This window comes from Chroicocephalus ridibundus, chromosome 11, assembly GCF_963924245.1.
Source record: "Chroicocephalus ridibundus chromosome 11, bChrRid1.1, whole genome shotgun sequence".
Classification (NCBI taxonomy): Eukaryota; Metazoa; Chordata; class Aves; order Charadriiformes; family Laridae; genus Chroicocephalus; species Chroicocephalus ridibundus.
Genome location: NC_086294.1, coordinates 9,290,132 through 9,309,447, shown reverse-complemented (window position 1 = coordinate 9,309,447; position 19,316 = coordinate 9,290,132). Strand labels below are relative to the sequence as shown.

The 19,316-nt window shown below is 41.1% G+C and overlaps 1 protein-coding gene across 4 annotated transcripts; it reads right to left on the bottom strand.

Moving 5' to 3' along the window:
* Positions 1 to 5,511: 5,511 nt before the first annotated feature.
* On the bottom strand, positions 5,512 to 19,310 carry SLU7 (SLU7 homolog, splicing factor). 4 transcript variants are annotated; one of them, XM_063349121.1, is made up of 16 exons: positions 19,228 to 19,310; positions 18,562 to 18,737; positions 17,768 to 17,921; positions 17,389 to 17,469; positions 16,635 to 16,799; positions 15,061 to 15,126; positions 13,451 to 13,498; positions 12,815 to 12,946; positions 12,438 to 12,535; positions 10,974 to 11,041; positions 10,616 to 10,755; positions 9,574 to 9,735; positions 9,012 to 9,116; positions 8,739 to 8,813; positions 8,379 to 8,483; positions 5,512 to 7,366 (listed from the first exon to the last, which is right to left on the bottom strand). In XM_063349121.1, exons 2-16 carry the CDS (start codon positions 18,723 to 18,725, stop codon positions 7,187 to 7,189), a joined length of 1,743 nt encoding a protein of 580 aa, XP_063205191.1. In that variant the 5' UTR covers positions 18,726 to 18,737; positions 19,228 to 19,310; the 3' UTR covers positions 5,512 to 7,186. The 4 variants fall into 4 exon arrangements, with proteins under 4 accessions (XP_063205191.1, XP_063205189.1, XP_063205190.1 ...); XM_063349119.1 differs by lacking the exon at positions 19,228 to 19,310 and adding an exon at positions 19,008 to 19,220; XM_063349120.1 differs by lacking the exon at positions 19,228 to 19,310 and adding an exon at positions 19,084 to 19,196.
* Positions 19,311 to 19,316: the final 6 nt, after the last annotated feature.

Below are 19,316 nucleotides of genomic sequence, written 5' to 3'. Positions count from 1 at the left end.
TGTTTGGCCGAGGAAGGACAGGGCTGTTTTCCTGCTGAGCCGATGGTCCCACAGAGCTCCTTTGGAGCCGTCACCCCATCCCCAGCTCCCTGACGGCTCAGTGATTGTTCCCTGCCGTTAGGAGAACAACCCCCCTCCCCAAACCCACACAGTCATCCCTGAAATTTCACTGGGGTGAAGGCTGTTTTAGAAAAGCTGCCGTATGGCTGCGGAGCTCTGGCGTGCCCATGGGGAGCTGCCCCAGCCCCTCTGCCCCCTCGGCATTGGGGTGAGCGCCAGTGGGGACACCCCCAGACACGGGCTGAGAGCGCTGCTCTCCCCTGGGGCAGCTCTGGTGATCGGTCGGATGTGAATTCTCACTTTTTGCCTGTTTCCATAAAGTCCGTAGGAGCATCCCCCGTCTCTTGGAGAGCCCCCTCTGCGCGTGGGGCTGGAGTCAGCCAAAGGCTGAAGGCATTGCAGGTGCACGGGTCCTGCCTCGGGTTGCTGATGGATGAAAACTTCCTGTGGGCTTTGCCAGGGTGCCAGTCGGATCGGCCTGGGAAGCCACAGTGGTTTCCTCAGACACTAACGGTGTTGAGCAGAAAAAGCCCTTATGCTTATCATAGAATTGTTTTGGTTGGAAGAGACCTTTAACGTCCTCAAGTGCAACAGTTAACGTAGCACAACCAAGTTACCGCTAAACCATGTCCCTCAGCACTACATCTACATGTCTTTAAAATACCTCCAGGGTATCCTGAACCTGCCCCATAGCAGCTGTCCCGGGGCTTTGGGATTGGTGTGAAACAGGCCCGGGATGAAACGATGTTTGAAACAGGCAGTCCTGCCGGGCAATTCCAGGTGTGACTGGGGAAGCCGCAGTTACTGGTGATTTTGTGCCTGGATCGGTGGCGTGCTGGAGGCAGGGAGAGCCTGACCTAGTTCGGCGGCGTGGGGAGAGGCAGGGCTGGGAACCTCCTGCCAGGCAGATGGAAAATATGTGTCTGCAGCAACGCTGAGCTGAGCTCACCCGGGCTCCCAGACAGCTCTGCCGGAGAACATGTTTGGCAGCACACTTTGTTAAATAAATACACTGCCCGTTCACAGTGAAACAGAGCAGCCCTGAGACTCTGTTCACTTTGTTTCAGCTAGACGTTGCAGGGGAGCGTTACAAGAGACCGTATCCTGTCTGTGCTGCTTTTTAGCAAGAGCCTCCTGCCGTGGCTGTGGCAGGTTTCACCTTGGTCACGGGGAGCCAGTTCGGGCTGCCGTCCGCCTCGGCAGACCCCCACGGGACACGCGTGGGACTGGGGGTGCTGGTCCGTGCCGTGGATGGGCTGCTGGGGCCTGTTGTGGTGCTTCCTCCTGGGCAGCAAAGCCGTCCTGCCCGTGCATCCCCCGCACCGGCCCAGGGGATGCTGCGGGCTGGGGGCTGCTCCGGGCCAGGGCAGTCCCATCCCCTGCCCGCATCCCCCGTGCCCCCAGCACAGCGGGCTATGCCGTCCCATCCTATGGGTAAAGCTGGCCGGGGGAAGGCATGGCTCGTGTGGCAAAGGGAAAGTGCATCACCCAGCACCTACAGGGTAAAAAGTGTAACTGTAGCTCCGCTGTCTCCTACGGGCGCCTAAAGGTGAGGGATGGCCGGCTCCCACCCCGGGATGGCAGGACGGGACTGTGTCCCAGCAAGGAAGGATTTTCCCTTGTTTGCTTTCTGAGCGCTAACGCGTTCTACCCTTACAGATACCGACTTTGCAACCCAGTAAAATGACTCAGCAGATGCCAAAACAGCTGCAGTTCACACGGGCTGGAGGCAGCCTGAAATGCAGCCTGCCGTAGCACTGGGCAATGGCAATGGAAGCGTGCCTCTCCTCAAAGATGAGTGTTGGTGCTTTGGAGGGTTTTTTTTGAGGTACTAATGGGAAGGAAAAAGCGTTTTTCTAGCCGACAGGCCTCCTGGCTTAGCGTGGACTGGTGATTTGAGTAACTTTTATTGCCCTGCCTAAAAGGAGCTTGGAAGTCTGTGAACAATCTTTAGAGAGTGATTGTCCCTCTCCAAAAGCCCCCATAAAAATGAGTCAAATCTCTGTTTAAACTTCAAGGATGCCCTTGAGACCATTAGCTCTGCTTAGGAACTGCACTCCTAACCCATTAAGATAAAAATAAATAGAGCTTATTTTAGGAAGAGGGAAGCGGGAACCAGCCCAAGCACCAGTGAGCCACCGTGAGCACAGTGCAGATGATGTGTTAAGGTTGGTTTTTTTTCTTTTGTCTCATGCACCTTCTAATTCAAAGTGAAATTCAGCAATCTTTTTCACTTGCCCCAGTTGGCTCCTGCCTAGGTATCTGATAACACAGACAAGAAAAGACTCTTGTGAAAACGCCCTGTATTTCCCAAAGTACTCCAGCCCCGCTTCTGGAGTCTGTGGCATCATCATCAGCAATCGAGTACCTGGGGACATCGGCAGCATTCGCCCAAGCCAGGAAAGCCAGCGACAAATGTCACTCACCCATGTCGTGGTACAGTGCCTCTGTCCTTCAGGGCAAAGCAGCAGCCCCCAGAGACGAGTGAAAAATGACTTCCATCGCGTGCGAACAGTGACAGCCTGTGCAGATAGTAATAGCTACAGATGAAAGCCCCTCTCCTGCTGCCGCTTTCCAAGCAGAGAATTTTGCATTAGAACTGGCTTTTCTGTTCTCAGAGAACTGATAATTTGCTAAAAACAGTCTGTCAGCTATTCCCCGAATATTGAGACAATATTAGTGTGTTGTCAGAATATACGGTGGGGCTGTGCTGCCTCTCTGGTGTTAAAACCCACAGCCCAGGGCTTTTCCTTCTGCACGTGCCCAGCATGACTCTTGTTAAAGCAAGGAGGGAGAGCCCAGCAAAGCCAGAAGCCAGCGGAAGGCACCATTTCCCTCCCCCAGCTTAGGTCTCTTGGGCATAACCCCTTCCCAGCCAGGACGTGTAGAGCCAGGAGCCCTGCTGGTGCCAGGGGACTGCTCCGTCACCGTGCTGCTGTCAGAGCCACCGTGCTGCTGCCAGGGCACTTCGTCCTCAGCCCTTGCGCTCCACAGCCGCGTCCCCGATGCACCGCGAGCGTGTGTTCTAGCAGCTTGTGAGTAAAGAGCAGCAATGGGGTAAAACTCTGCTGTGAGGTGGTGTGGGAGCCAGATTTGTAGTTCTTAGCTGTATATTAAAAATCAAGAGCAAATGCATGTGCAAATGCGCTAAGGAAGTAAATGCATCTGAAAAAAAGGTCCCAGTCTTAAGAGAGGTGGTGGGAGACAGAGAGCAACAGGCCAAGGACTGTGCTCAGATCCAAATGCAGCTGGGTGGAGGCTGTTTCTACAATGCTTTGGAATTACTGGGCTTACTTTTAAGATTTTTGTAGCTTAGAAATTTCGGGTTTTCTCATGTGTCCACTGAGCAAGGTTTTCTTGGGCAAAGTGAATTTTTTCTCTGTTCCCCTGAGGTCTGAGATGCATTTTGCAGAAGCAAAAATAGTCACTATCTACTACCCTGGTGGGTTTCTGGTTGGGTCAGCTAAGAGATGTGAACAAATTTGTTTCATGTAGAATAACTAGTTTGTTAGAATGATATCTCTGTCTGTCTCTCTGCTGCACCCGGCACAATGGATGCGAACAGGAGTGCTGACAGAACGACGACGAGTTGCCTGCACGTGGTTCAGGCCACGGTGCTTTGGCCTGAATGGAGTAATTAAAGTTATCCCCAGAAGCGGTGTGGAGATCTGCCGTTACTGGGTTGCACTAGGCACTAGCAGGCGCAGAAAATCCTCTTTCCTGTTGTTTTTCCTTTTTCCTAAAAGCTGAACTCCGTTTCATCCGTAACTAATTGCTATCATTCCTGCTTTTTTCTGATCCCTCAACAGCCTAAAACAATTATGCTCGCGTAGAACAGTGCATCGCTTTCATTAACCCACTCAGGAAAGCCATAAAGATCCAATTACAAAGAAATGTGGAGACAGTAAAAGAACTACCTTCTGGCAGGGCTTGAAAGATAACGCAGAATGCTGAACTTTTCAACAAAAAAATAAAGGATAATGTTTTAATCTACGTTTTAAAAATGCAAATGTCTTCACGTCAGCGGGCTAGTGCACAGTTTGCAGACGGAGTACGCTGCCGACAACCAGCACTCAACAGGATGAAAAAAGACGCAATTGAAGCAATTGGTGAAAAGGGAGTTGAGAAAGTAATTTTTGAGCTTTGCCGACGGCAAGATGGAGCTAAAGCCACCCTGGCTGCGCTGGGAGGGGCTGCCTCGGATCGTGATTTGAGAATTTGACTAGTCTGTGTTACCAGGCCAAGGAATTTCCTCCGGCCTTGCTTCTGTCTTTGTGCGTGCAAGAAACAGGAGTTCCCAACCCCAGCTGCCTCTGCTAGAGTACGCTCGTTTCCATTGTTTTGTTCATTTGTGTGCAAGCTAGCCTACAAACGGGTTTCACACTCATCAGAGAAAGGAAAAATTCTTCTTGTGCAATAGGAAGCTGTCTTTGGAGATGCACAGTCATGTTGCATGCCAAATCCAAGGGAAGCAGATGGAGGAAAAGTAATCCTCATGATCGGATCCACAGTGTTCTTTAACATTTAACCTTTATGATATAAATAGGACACGTTTTAAGCTCTATTTGTCCTTTAACTGTTGAGACTCAGGATCTACTCTGCATCATTCATAAGCTCAAGGAACCGTATTTTCAATAAAACACTACTAATTGCTTTTTCCCCTGGAGCTGCCTTTCTGCTTCACCGGAAACCGGCCCATCTTCCCCACAGGCTCTCTCCTGGCAGAGCGAGACAGGGCACGTCAGAAAGTAAGTTACAGTCACGTCTTCCAGTACTGAAATGAAAATCCATCCACAAGTGTGCTTTAGGTGGAATTCAGCATGTTTATTCGTAATAAACGTATCTCTCTGTAGCACTGAACACGTTATACTGGCTTCTAAAATACATGCACCTCTCCATCTGTCTCCATTTTTCTCTTGAATGGAAGAATGCTACTCCCCAAACAAGTTTAAATCTTCTTTGAAGCCTGAACTTTACAGGCTGCCTAGACTGATGAATTATTTGTTTATTCTAAGTTGCTCTTTTTCAGTGTTATTTCTGAGTTGCAAGTCTCTAGCTACTTTTAGAAAGGTATCTCAATAGCTCAAGGAAACGGTAACACAGACCCTTCTCACATCTCATCTTCCCTCAAACTGAACTGGGCGCTGACTACAAGAGCTCCGGTTGGTATCTCTGCAGCTGGAGGTATGCTGGCCAGGGCTCCGGTGGTTACAGCCCGAGACGAGTAACAGTTTATAGTTCAGCTAGTTCAGAAAAATCATCCAAGGATGGTCTGCATTCAGGTCCTACCAGAGGATCTCTGGAACCCGGTAAATACTCAACCTAAAATTTTGATTATCAACGAGAATATCACGGATAGTTTTAATGTAGAACTACATTGCAGACTAATGCAGAATGTCCAGTATTAGCATTTCTGTATGCTAAAGTAAAATACTCAGTCCTCAAAGTGGCTGTGAAATCACGCACGTGATACTTAAATGTATATTTATTGTATGTAATTACTTATGGAAAAGAGCAGTTTTCCCTTGAAATTATCCATAACCTAGAAAGGTCAAAACATGAGCTAATGTGGAAACCCAGAATGTGAGTCACTAGTATAGCAGAGGGAAAATTATATTCCTAATATTTTCCCCCCTCTGACTGTCTAAATACACATTGTTTGTGAAGACATAAAAGCGATTTCTGCAAAAGCTGATTTCTACTTTTAAAAGTTTCCCCTTCCTGGTACTTGGTTGTATTAACAATTCCACCCCCAGATCTTTGATCTCACTACTTAGTTATATTTTTTGCAAGTGCTAAGAGGATTTTAAAATCAAGTTTTATAAGTTTGACTGCAGACTTTTATTTTATTAGTCTTACAAAATAAAGTCTGCATTCAGAATTAGTATTTCTGTAATAAAATTAAAGGGGAAGCAGACTTGGAGAAAACCTAATAAAAGAAAGGAAACCAGCTTTACAGGTGGAAAGGACAGGTACATCACATTGCAGGCATAACATACTGTTTCACTTGCTTCCAGTAACTTTAACTTCCTTCACTGTTTACAAAGTGGAAATTGTAATCAGGTTCTTAATTTTAAAATAAAAAGCCAGGATTATGGTGTCTTCCTGTCCTACCAATAATATGACCACATTAAATGTGGTTATAAAAGCCATGTTTAATAAGACAGTTTAAGTCATAACAGAAACAATTCTCAAGTCTTCCAACATTGAAGTTGTGCTGTGAAGTTTTTCACCCGTTACTTCAACATTTGATAGTTAAAGGGGAAAACTCCCAGTTTAAGGACTACTATTGCCAAACACAAAGCAGATGCTGCTTCACATTCTCACAAGGTACTAGAGCCTGGCACTGGGTATTACACCGCGTAACAGGACTCTGGAAGTTATCAGGGTAAGATGAATACTGTTATCAAACAGCAAACCAAAGAACTCCGATCTTTGCAACTGAAATTGCAGAAACAGAATTAGAACTTAGATGCTCTACAGTCGGCTTCTCCTAACCTCTTCATTAAAAAGGCTAGATAGCATTTAAGACCTTTATATTAATTTAAACAAAATTGTACAAAGCAATCAATTTTTACACTTCCAAAATATTTACTACAAAGTGATCAAGAAAGAAACTATTTTCCTTTTAAAGCCATGACAGGCAACTCCCTTTACAAATAAGAGGCTGCAGGAGCTGGATCAAATTGTTATTTAAACAATTTTTGTTCTACAGACACCTGCTGAACATTTCTTCTGAGTAGTCAGTTTTACTGAACGTATCATGACTTTATGTGTGTATTAGTTGGCCAAACAAACCTAGAATTCCAGCCAATATCAGATCTTTTCTCTTCCAATAAAGAATTTTCAGAGTAGCTATATGTATTTTATATATACATATAATTTTTTATATATATGTGTATATATATACATTTGTGACTGTATATATATACATATGTATATAAAATTGCTGTAGGTATTGGACTGCTTATGTCTGCTGAAAGAAATTTTCACCAACTTCTTTGATGCAAAAAAAGGTCTCTGCTATTTCTGGCACTTCCCCACGTGGCAGGTAAGCAAGTGCCTACAGAGTTGTAAACAAGTATGAAAAAGAGAGTCTCGTGTATTGGAATGATTTTCACTGCAACTACTGTCCAAGAAAAGAGGCCATGGGATCATCAGGTCTCTGCCGTTTCATTCTATAGGCTTCCATTTCCTCTTCTGTTGGCTCCCTGCTTTCATAGAGGCTGTTGTATGGTCTCTTCCTCTCATCTAACTGCATGATTTCTTTAACGTGGAGAAGACGAGCCTCTTCTGCGTTTAGTGCCTGAAGTGAAAGCAAAGGAAAAAAACCCCACAATGAAAGTTAAGCAAAAGAACGAACGCAAGTTTGTATTAGATTCTAGTCCAAGCAGCAGGTAGAACGGTGGGATAAGCAGTGTGCATCTGTCTGGCCCACCCACAGCACACTTCAGTTAATGCTTACTTTTTAGTGTTTAACATAAAATGATGGTAAAATGATATTTAGCAAACAAGATACTTTAATCTCTTTCCAGTTGCCCAAATCAAGTAAGAAACTCCTTAGCTTTACCTAAAATGTAACCATGATCCAGCAAGTACAAATGCAGATAAGGAAGCATGTGGTCTTATGGGTTTGGGTTTGTTGGATTTTTGTTTTTGTTTTTTTTTTTTTTTTCTTTTTTTTTTTTCTTTTTCTTTTTTTCAGTCAGGGTGCATTTTTTTTTTTCCAAGTGTTTCTGGAAACACATTATCCCATTCCTCAAACTACTTATGTTGCTCCTTCTTGCTACTGAAGAGAAGCTTCATTTGTACATTGCTTTGATTAACCAGAGTTTAAAATTAGTTTCACGCCGTGAAACTGCCCAGAGGCAGCCACTGTGCTTGCGGCAGGGCTGCTGAGCAGCAGTCAGTAGATAGCTTGGCAGATGGATTTATTGCATCAACTGTAAGACTGGGCCCAAGTCTGGGATAAAAAGTGCTAAGTTAAGCTTTGACAGGGCCTTTGATCTCTCCATCTTTTACCCAAATCATTGTGTTCTGCAATGTCTTTTATAGATCTACAGCTCTAATAGGTGCCTAGAAAGGAAATGTTCTAAATCTTCCAAAACTAAGTATTTATTGCACGTTTGCCTGAAAACCTGGGAATGTACTTTAGAACATCTAACAGCATTTTAAATTTGCTTTAACTCAAAATTAGCATCAAAGAGCATCCCACAGAACACCACAAGAACTGTGTTACAGGCTTCATAAAACTGACATCATTGTAAAATATATTTCCCAATCTTTTCGCCACAAAACCACTGAAGAATGCAGTGCACCTTTTTAAGTTTTTCTTGCTTCTTTTTCTCTTCACCCTCGCTATCTGAATTTGAGCTCTTCTTGTGCTTCTTCTTTTTCTTCTCTTTCTGTTTCTCTTGGTGAATCTGTAAGGTGGAAAACCAGCTGCTGTTAAGATTCAACTTGCAAACATTACTAATGTTCAAGCCATTAAATCCCAAGCATCTATTAATGCTCTTTTAGAGCTTAGTTTTCAATAGAGATGTTAATGATCTAATAATGCAGCCTAATAATTTTCAGACTCATTATGACTTACAGAATTTTGTAGTTATATATATGTTTCCATCTCTTAAGATGCTGAGGAAAAATATCTGCTTTCCTGAGAAAGCAAAACAGCCTACCTCCATCAGTGTTTTGGGTTTTGTCATTTGTTCTTCCTCCCTGGGCTGCTCTTCCAGTAAGCTTGCTTCGGTATTCTATATAATAGACAAGAGGAAGGATACCCATTTACTAAGCACATTTGAAAGGGGAAGGACCAAAAAAAACCACCCCAAACAAACCACAACAACCAAACCTCCCCCCTGGCCCCTGCAAAAGCAAAACTGCCTAAAACTGAGGTAGGAAGATGAATGTTTTTTAGCTCTTTCCAAGTGACTAAATAAGACAATACTTACAACAATTTCTTTCCCAGCTTCTCCTGTACAGTATGAGTACTTGACAAACGAGTGGCAGCATTTGTAACCCCACTTGCCTTCTTTCCAATATGAACCCCAAATGCACTGCAAGAGAAGACACCATAACGGTTATGTCCACAATGATACTCCTGTAAGACGCAGGCTGCAATTCATTCTTGAGGTTATATCCTGATAAGTAAATTATTCAAACAATCCAGAAGGGAAAGTTATGAAAATACTTTTGCTATTTCACATTAGCCTTACAGGTACAGTTTCAAAAAGAGAAAAGCAACAGGACGCGGTCAACTTGTATTAAAAATCAAAGAGAAATACAATAACTTCCCCTTCAGTTTAAGATTGCCATCACAACTCCTCAAATTCACATTGCAACCATGACAACTTGAAATTCGTCCTTAATAGAAAAGGGAGAGAGTCACATTTGAAAGAGGAGAAATTTATTTACTGTATTAATTATATTGTACTGTATCCTACCGTACCTCATTCCCTTCCAGTGGGAAGGAATCTAATTTTTTTTATAATTTTTACATAAGCTAGGGCTTACTGTATGGTTGTTGATCTTTACATCCTCTTCGTATTTAGAGCAAGCAATAGCTTTCTCTTGTCCTTTGATGACTGTTCCATGTCTAGAGTACTCCACATAATCTTCTGTTTGAGCTAACAGCAGTTCAGCTGGTGGGGCATCCAGATGTTCTTGTCCTCCATACTAAAATGCACACAGAAATGACATATAATAGTTTTGCAAAAAAACCCACCTTTTTTAAGCATACACTTAAAAATCTTCACTTTCAGTACCTTCTGAAGAAGACACAAAAGAAGTGGATAGAAACAGTTTAGTGAATAGTTAAGAGAAAAACATCTCCTATAGCCACTGTGGTGTTTTTTGGTGGTGGTTTGCTGGGGTTTTATTTTGTTTGTTTGTTTTGGGGTGGGTTTTTTAAATGCCTGGAGGGTTACAACAGTGATATTCTTCACTCAAAACAGGAAAACTTTTCAGGTCAAACCAAGAGGCTGTGGTATAACCACAGCAGTACATCATGTTCCCTTCCAAACTTGAATGTTGAGAAGGTTAGAATGGATTATCTAGTTCTTTATCAGTTGTCCAAGAAACCAGTAGCAAAATATAAAATAAATATTTATCTAGAAGACCGCAACCAAAATTCAAGCTGAAGATTCTGCTTTTCGCATTTAAGAGAAAAGAAAAATTTAAAAATAGTTTTGGGAGACAGTTACTTGGGTATTTTATAACAGATACCACTTTTAAAGAGCAGAAGGATTTTTTCAACCATTTGTATTATTTAAAAAAAATAAATCTAAATGTGCACTCCTCCATACATACTTTTTCACTGAAAAAATTCTGACAGTTAACAGAACTCCCAAAAATCCAAAGAAACACCAGCAGATCTCCAAAGGTTCCTATATTAAATAACATAATTAATCCAATTGATGCGATAGTGTGTATAGATATAAAAATCTTTGTATGAATCTAAACTGCTGAGAACAGCTGATGCATTTTCACATAGCACTAGTAACCCGGACTTCAAACTCAACAGAATTCTTATTAATTAAAACCAAATGTCTGTTACCTTCTCTAGGATGCTTTCTTTCTGCTGTGCCTTGAAATCTTCTTTTTTCACTTTGAAAGATTTATAAAGTAGCTCTAATTTTGTAGGGTCTGCTTGAAGATGAACTTCAGAGCCTTTGTCGTAAGCCTCCCAAGCAAACACTGTGTACACAAGAGGTTTCACTCAATGTTTATTCTAAAACTGACACATGCGTTCAAATTACAATCTTTAATTCTGTAGTAATTTGGAAAAAAGCCTCAATCTAAAAAGATTAATTTCTCTTTTGCAAGAAAGAAGCATTGTTAACTTAAGTCTTTTAAGACCATTTCCTTAAAGAAAAAAAACAACAAAACCAACAAAAAACCCCAAACCCACTTACACTGAGTCTGTGCCATTGAAATGGTATCTCCAGTGTAGCGAACAAAGTTGTCACCTGCGTAACCAACTCTGCAGAAAAGAACAGTATGATTCTTAGCATTCAAGTAATGTGACTTCCATTTAAACACAATCATAGACCATCAACAGGAAAGTAAAAATTCTTCTTTGTGCCCTGAGAGTTAAGAATAGAGGGAGAGGAAGGGGCATTCAACTCAATACGTGAAATGAAAGTCTAGGAGCCCCCTGGACTCATGAAAGTATTAGACAGCAACTCAGAACACTTGATGTCTGTGTTTATACAGGAACATCTTATGACACAGCCGTGGAGTTTTGTCTGGGATACCAAGCACTATGAGTAAGGCTTGTATCTAACTGCACAATAAATACGCGTGAATGGTAAGCGATATTCTAGCGTAGTGACTCTCAGCTTTTGGATTTATGAATCTCTCCTCCCACCCAGACCCAGTGTATTTTACTGGATTAAGGCCTGGTAATAGCTTTAGCGGTCTCAGTTACCTTTTGCATGCCCCTTAAGGAGATTCACAATGAGTACACGAAACACAGGTTGAAAATCAAATAATGTTAACAATCCAATTTCCCACTGTGAAAAGTTTAGAGTCTGCATTGCTGTGGCAGAAACACAGATTCAACAAAGGTCAAAGTATGAGTCTGGAGAGAACTGAAAGCATCTGCATTTAAAAAAAAAGAACTGACTGGCATTATTCTAGCTGGGGGCAAGGAGAGGTAGAAAGACCATTATTTGCTAGCATTTAGCCACTGCCATTATATTTCAGGCAGTGAGCTAATCCAATTACTGTACTCTAAATAAATGTTTCTGCTCACAGCCTGTCTACTCTGTATGTCCACAGCCCCACACAGGTCACAGCAGGGTCACAGCTCAAGTGCTTGACTCGGGTTTTAAGTGAGACAGGCCTATGTGCAGCCAAAAGCCAGCCTATGGCATTCTTTAATTAAGTTGCCTATCTAGAAAACACCAAAGCTTTCAGACCTTTTCTGTACAGACTCCATTAATATAAGAGGAGCTTTGGCTCCTAATCGGGCATTTAGTTAGGTACCACAGATACTGCATGCTGAATGCCTCCCAACAAACAAGAGATGAAGTTTAAGATTTGGTTACTGAAATACTTTACATAATCATCATTATTGTTCACAGATATCACCTCTAAATACCGCAGAGTGTTCTAATCCTTGTACAGATCATTATATTAAACAGTGGTCCACGTATCCCTGAAGATTAAGGGCCAGTCCTACTAAAATACCACTTTCATATACTAAACCAAAAAGTGCTGTTAAATAAAACAATTTTTCCCATGTTTACTACTACTTCTATCCGTAACTGACTAGAGATTCATTAGTAAAAGGATATACAGATAAAAGAAAATATAAGACTATTAATCTCATTTTTAACAAAGTTTTTAACAAGCATGACACTGTTTTAACTTACTCATCTGGATTCTTGCCTGTATTGGCATATGGGTTCTCCCTCATTGCTCTTGTTTTGGGATCATAATAAGCAGAGTTTGGATCTAGATTCCTCAAGTACTAGGGAAAGAAAACAGTATACAAGACATTAAATATTTATTATTTCAAAACAACTGAAGTTACTACTGTATCCCCCAGCCTAGACATTTTAAAAAGGTGTATCTGTGTAAAAGGATGACCTTAACAAAGTCACAATGTGAGCAGGAATAGAACTGAGAACTGACCTTAATCTCCCAACCCCAAGACCCATACGCAAACTCATTAATAATTAAGCATAGAATTTTTTGAAATTAACTCTCATGAATACAAAAGAACATCTGTAAAGAATTCTTTACTCACTTTTGCAATATCTTCCCGGATACGTAAATTTCGAACTGTGATACGTCTTTTGGAGTCAAAGTTCTGCCCAGGCATATCAATGTCATCTGCATATTTATCTTCATCTTCATCTTCACTGTTATGATCTCTTTCCTGAGGAGAGATGGGAAACTTGTAAATAAAAGAGGACATTCATTCTAGAGACAAGTAGGAGAATCTGATTTTAGTGGTTTCATTAAAAATTCTGCAGTCCTGTAGTTAAAAGTTAGCATCATATACTTGGGCTTAAGTGTGCAGTCATGCTAGTAACGTGCTAATCTAACATTCAACAGTTTTCAGAAATACTCTTGTTAAAGGATTTCCACTTCCTTGTATGGAAAGAGCTACAAAAACATAACTGTGATGGTATTAAGAAAACAGTTATCTTGGGCAAAATATACCATATACTAAAAACTAGTTATTTGCTTGCATCTTTAAGGTTTGACAACACATAGGAGTTAAAAGCAAAATCCCCTCTATGAAATCCAACAATCTCTGCCCAAATGAACAGGCAGCCAGTGGCGTGAACCCAACATGGAAACCCTTACGCTACTCCTGTTTCACTAACTACAGGTATTTTTTCTGCCCGTGGTGTGATGCAGTGGGTAATCATCTTACTGTCTGTGAATTTGGTTCCTCTTCTCCCCACTGGTGTCTTGGGGAGTTCTGCAGCAAACAAAGAGCACATCAGCGGAGAAGACAAGACAGTGGACAGAGGAAAGATGTCAGGGAGATAAAGAGCAATCGAAGCAGAGCTTTGATGCAAAATACAATTTATCCATGGCACAAAATGCACAAAGACTGTTATATTTTGAATGTTCTAGTAAAGAGCTTAGAAGCGTCTCTATTACAGACACATGTTGGAGACCTTTTCACCCAACTAACTTTCCAAGCCTTTGCAAGAATGGCAAATTCTAGAACTGTCACTGTTATTTAGAGCCTGCTATGCTTTTGAACACTAATGTTTTAGACTAGAATATTTCATATCATACAAATATAACCAAGATTCAACTCTGAAAGCTTAAAAAAAATAATTAAGAAGATATGCCTATGCAAGTATTGAGTTAGGATTGACAGGAATACTGAGCATGAATCAGAAGCCATAATTTGGAGCAACAGAGCCAGAATTTATTTTTTAACCTGCTTAGCCTCTAACTTGAGAAAACTTGCAGCAGTGAAGATGGAAACAACTGCAAGTCCTGGAAGACTGACCAGCAAATCGGCCAGCACTGACGATGTAAATTGGCATCGGTCTTTGTCCTCTCCATGAGAGAGGTCTTATATTTCAAACATGCTTTTCTTCTTTCAGCTCCACTTTGTAAGGACTAAGTACATGAAGCCAACAATGTTGCCCTGTGGTGAGAACAGGCATCAAAAAGAGAAAGAATCTTGTCTATCGTCAAAGCCAGAACGCTGTAGTTTGTGCTGGGTTGGAGATTAAGTTCACTCTGCCATCTAGTGACAAAATGCAACGTGACAACCTCTGGAAAACCGAGGCCCAACCGTATGTAGTCTTTTGCTTGGTGTTTTCTCCCTTACCACATTGATTAAAAAAACCTACTTCTGACCAGTAACAGTCTCTACTTTTTCCCCATTTTATAAACTTAGAATATTCTAAGAAATGCCTTTTAAATTCAGAATTTTATAAGAGGATCTTGTAGTAGTGGAAGATGCAAACTCTGCAGTTATAAGCCAGAGAGAAATACACATGCTCACTCAGCCTGCAAATAACCAGAGACACTGCAAATAGTCATAGCAATGACTGAAGAAGACACAAGTTCTAAGACAAAGAAAATACATTCCTATTCCAATTTATACTAAGCATTACTAAAACAATCCACAGTCACGTGACAGTCATTACCTCAACATTAGTCAGACGTAACAATCTTTAAATACAAAAAGCAATTCAGTACATAAACAAAACTATTACATGGAAAACAAGTTTTTCTGAACGAAAAATCCATATTGTTAATTTTAGCAAGAATAATAATCACAGAGAATTTTTGCCCATAAAGGGAAAACAAAGCCACTCTCATTTGAAGGAAGATAGTTCAAATTCTTGACGTTAACACAGAATATGCTGGTGCTAGGAAAATCTTTAAATTACTGAAGGGCATAAAAAACAATAGCAAACCCTGTATAGACAATAAAAGCATCAAAGAGCAGGAGTAACCTGTTGCGTTTTTATTCAGCCTCAACAAAAATAAATTAGGGTTTAGTTCACTTACCACTTGCTCCAGCTTTCCTGATGCCAACTCTTCCTGAAGCTTCTGGGCTTTCAGTGTACGTTTGGCCTGCGTATTATGAAGATGCATTTGTTTTAATATTTCTTTTAAATATCAAGTGTGTAGTAATACTTATCATAAGCAGCTCTTGTGACTGTTGTCATTTAAAACGTACTCCTTATTACAAAAAAATTAGATCTTAATTCTCTGGGTGCTGGTAAAAATCAGCAGCCCAAAGCTTCTCTCCTCTACTCCTATGCTTAACCATATTGGTTTTTGAGCTTCATGGAAAGGAAGCTATATATACGTTAACCATTTTAGTATTTTATGTTATACTGTTAAAATAAAATAGTTTACTGTTTTCATTTTAACTTACAAAGCTACACCATTACTACGTGCATCCTAATTTAAGAAAGAGATAGCTTATTTTAGTTCAATAGTGTTTAAGAACAAATATGTTCTATTATTGTGTCCTCATAATCTAGTTAGGAACTTCACTGCTTAAGGTACTTCACGACTAATACTTCAAGAATGTTTCATCCCGGAAGCACCAAAGTCTACCATCTAGAGTGAGATTCTAAAGCAGCATGTAGTGAATTTTTGTATTTGTTTTACATCATAGAACCACAGAATAGTTGATGTTGGAGGAACCTCTGGAGGCCACCAAGGACAACCCCCCTGCTCAAAGCTGGCTTGCCTACAACAGGTTGCCCAGGACCGCGTCCATGCAGGTATTGTTTACTCCAAGAATGGAGACTCCCCAGCCTTATTGGGCAAGCTGTTCCACTGTTTCATCACCCGCACGGTAGAACTTTTTTTTTTTCCTTCTGTTTAAATAGAATTGTTTGTATCATAGAATCATAGAATCATAGAATCATTGTATTTCAATTTGCACCTACTGCTTCTTGTTCTGTCACTAGATATTACTGAGAAGAGTCCGGCTGCCTTTAAACTCTTTCATTAGATATTTATACACACTGATTAGATCACATTTAGCATTAGCTTTCCTATGCACTATAGGAAAATATTGAGGACCAGGCACCGAAGGGAGTTAGTTAGACGCTTAACCACCTTTTGGAACTGGCCTAACATCCAGCCAAGGTAGTGAACTATTTTTTTCTTTGTCTAAAAAGTTAATAGCATCCACATTGATTTGGTGCAAACAGAAAGTAGGTTAACCGCAACAGCAAGGTGCCAATCTGCACGGTGACAAGTACAAACAGTCCACTGCTTCATCATGGTAATGAAAAGGATTCATAAGTAAAAAAACATGAATAAGGTTACAAAATAGATACAGATTTATTGTCTCTAGTACAGCCTGATAAGTTCCTTTCTTGCCTGCAATTCAATCTGCACCTGGAGAGACACTTATTTTATTGTGCAGGCCCCTATTCGGTTGCCAGTTCTAATCTGAATTTTCAGTTTAAGCAAAGTTTGCTATCAAACACAGAATCCACCTCGCTTTTTCATTATGAATACAGCACAAGGTCTAATATTAACAGTGCAGATAAATGTTCTTCCTCTCAGCCAAGCCATAACACTGAAGCTTTCCCCAGTAAACCATAGCACTTACATACCAAATCAACCTTGGAATATTCCTCTACAATCTTCATGTGCTCTTCTGGGTTATAACCATTCCAACGATCTCGCTTTCCATCATAATCAAACATCAGTTGAGGCTGCACATGTTCATCTGGTGCAATGTTCATGCCTGTGTATTTTGCTCCAACTTTCCTGGGTCTCTGAAAGGAAAAAAAAAAAAAAAAAAGAAAAGTCTGGATCAGTCCATTAGACTAAAATATATGTTACTCACTCAGATATCCCTTTAAAGACAGTTTCAATCAAGTTCTTCTACAGCCCTATTCAGCACTATAAGCCTGTGAATTGTAAATAAACACAAGTAGTTAATTTCTGTATTTTAAAGTAGTGCAACTGACTCCAAACCTGATGAATTTCTAACTCTATTTTCCACAATTAAGAAAGCAATTAAAGCACAATTTCTGCGTATGGTTTCTAGCTGACATGAAACAAAGACAGGCACAGCAGCACTTGAGTTAATGCAAATTAACATGAAGAGCTAAACATTTTCACCTATTATTGCAGTGCTTATCACAAATAGAACTGATGAGCAAAACCCTGAATAGTAGCATTTTTCCCCTTCATTTTTCCTACATAACAATTTCTTTATGAATTTTCAAGCCACCTTTCAATACTTGTAACATTTTTCAAAACTAGTGATCTTTATTTTTTCTAAAGCTAGCTATTTTTCACCAAGATGAGAATTCACATTGTTTTCAAAACCATTAAAACATCAACAAAAGTCAAGTTTACCTCCATACAGTCTTTCTTTTTGTGTGTCAGTGCACCACAGTTCTCGCAAGCTCCTTTGCGATATCTAGTTGCTATAGCATGCTAAACAACAAAAAAAAGAGTGTTGTACATACTTGTGGCAAGATTCATATACGTGTTCCAATAATTAATTTATTTTTTCAATGAAACTAAAGTGTGCACGGTCTACCCAAACCCAGAACACATATTTTGATTATTACCAAACACTGCAACTCGCCTGACGAATAAGAATTCCCAGCTCCTCTCCCTCTCAAAAACATGTAACCAGACTTATGTCTTTATAGGGAGTCAATGTATCTTTTCTTATTTCCTCACAAAATCAAACCAAGTCTTTATTTTATGACAAAAATATTTTGCATACCTCTTGAACACCTCGTTTGTACCAATCTCCAGAGGAGCTATACTGTTTCTGCTTCTCTGGCTGAGGTCTCTGATGCTTTAGTGTAGGTCTTTTAGAGGGATCTATGTACCACGGTACTGAAGATATGTACTGAGGAATATGAGGATTAATATCTCTGTAAAAGATGTTGTGTAGTAAGTAGAGGGCATATGGAAAAAAACCCACAACTTAGCCTAATAAATAACTCCCACATTAAAGTTCAGTGCTTTAGGAGTGATAATAAAATAATCAAGTTGTTAAAATGCATTGCAAAATAAGCTCTAATTTAACTAGAAAAACACCAACTTTCATTGCAATTTTGTTGCCATCTAATTCACCTAAAATCCTGTCTCCAAATCAAACACCTTATTCTATACAATGTTACAAGGCACAAAAAGAGGAACATTTCTCAGAAACAAGGAGCCTTGTAGAAGCAAGAGAGAAGGAACAGATAAAGTAGGCAGTGAAGTTCCCCAGTACTATATTTTGGTCACTTTTAAAATACCACTTGTAACTAGCCTCACAGATTGGACTTTTCAGCAACACTGTCAGCAGACTGCAGTAGATAAACACTGAACCTACACTTTTTTTGAAAATATCTGTTTCCTGAGGGTGACTGTAATATTAAAAGCAAATTCACAAAGTTCAACTATTTACTTCCACAATGACTAACGTAGAAATCATGTACCACCCTCATGATTATTCTGTAATCACAACAGGAAATAAGACATTTTAAGCAATAGCTTTAGAATAACCATAGCTTTAATAAAACTTACTTTCCTTCTTCATCCACTTCAGCAGGTGCATTTCCTAGTTTTCTTTGTTCTTCTAATTCCTTCTTTTTCCTCCAGTCTTCCCTTGTCATCTTCTTTGGTTCCTCCAGGCTCACATCATTTGATCCTCCTGAAGAAGTGGCGTTCATTACCGTCCCTGATGCCATTTTGCTTTTTCCCTTTATATCAGAAAAAGGAAAGTCCTACAGATCAATTCCATTTGACAGCACAGTTCTTCAATGTGGTTTTGTATCATCCAGTTAAACCTGTAACCCTGTACTACGCTTTTCACAAATAAAAGTACCAGTACTGAAAATAAAATTATCTTATTAATGTTTCACTTCTCTAATTCAATACACAATGCAGAGAAACAACAGCAGCTCTGCACACAGCCTCAGGACACGCACTATCGGGCCTTCCCCGCCGCGGGAAGGGGGACACGGACTCACCTACGGCCGCAGGGGCGGGCAGGGTCCGCGGACAGGCCGGGGCCTGCGCAACACGCACCCCTGGGCCTACGCGTACCTCCAAGGCGGGGCAGGACAGAGACTGCGGGGAAGCACCCGGCCAGGGCCCGGCCCCCGAGAACACGGGTACTCCCTCGGAGCTCAAAGCAGCCGCCCGCCGCCCTCCCGGGCACCCCTCGCCGCCGCCGCCTCCCGTGTTTACCGGCTAGGCCGCACCGCAGCCCCACAATGCACCGTGGCCACGCCCCGGCAAGGCCCAGCCGCTACCGGGGCGGTGCCACGCCGTCACCA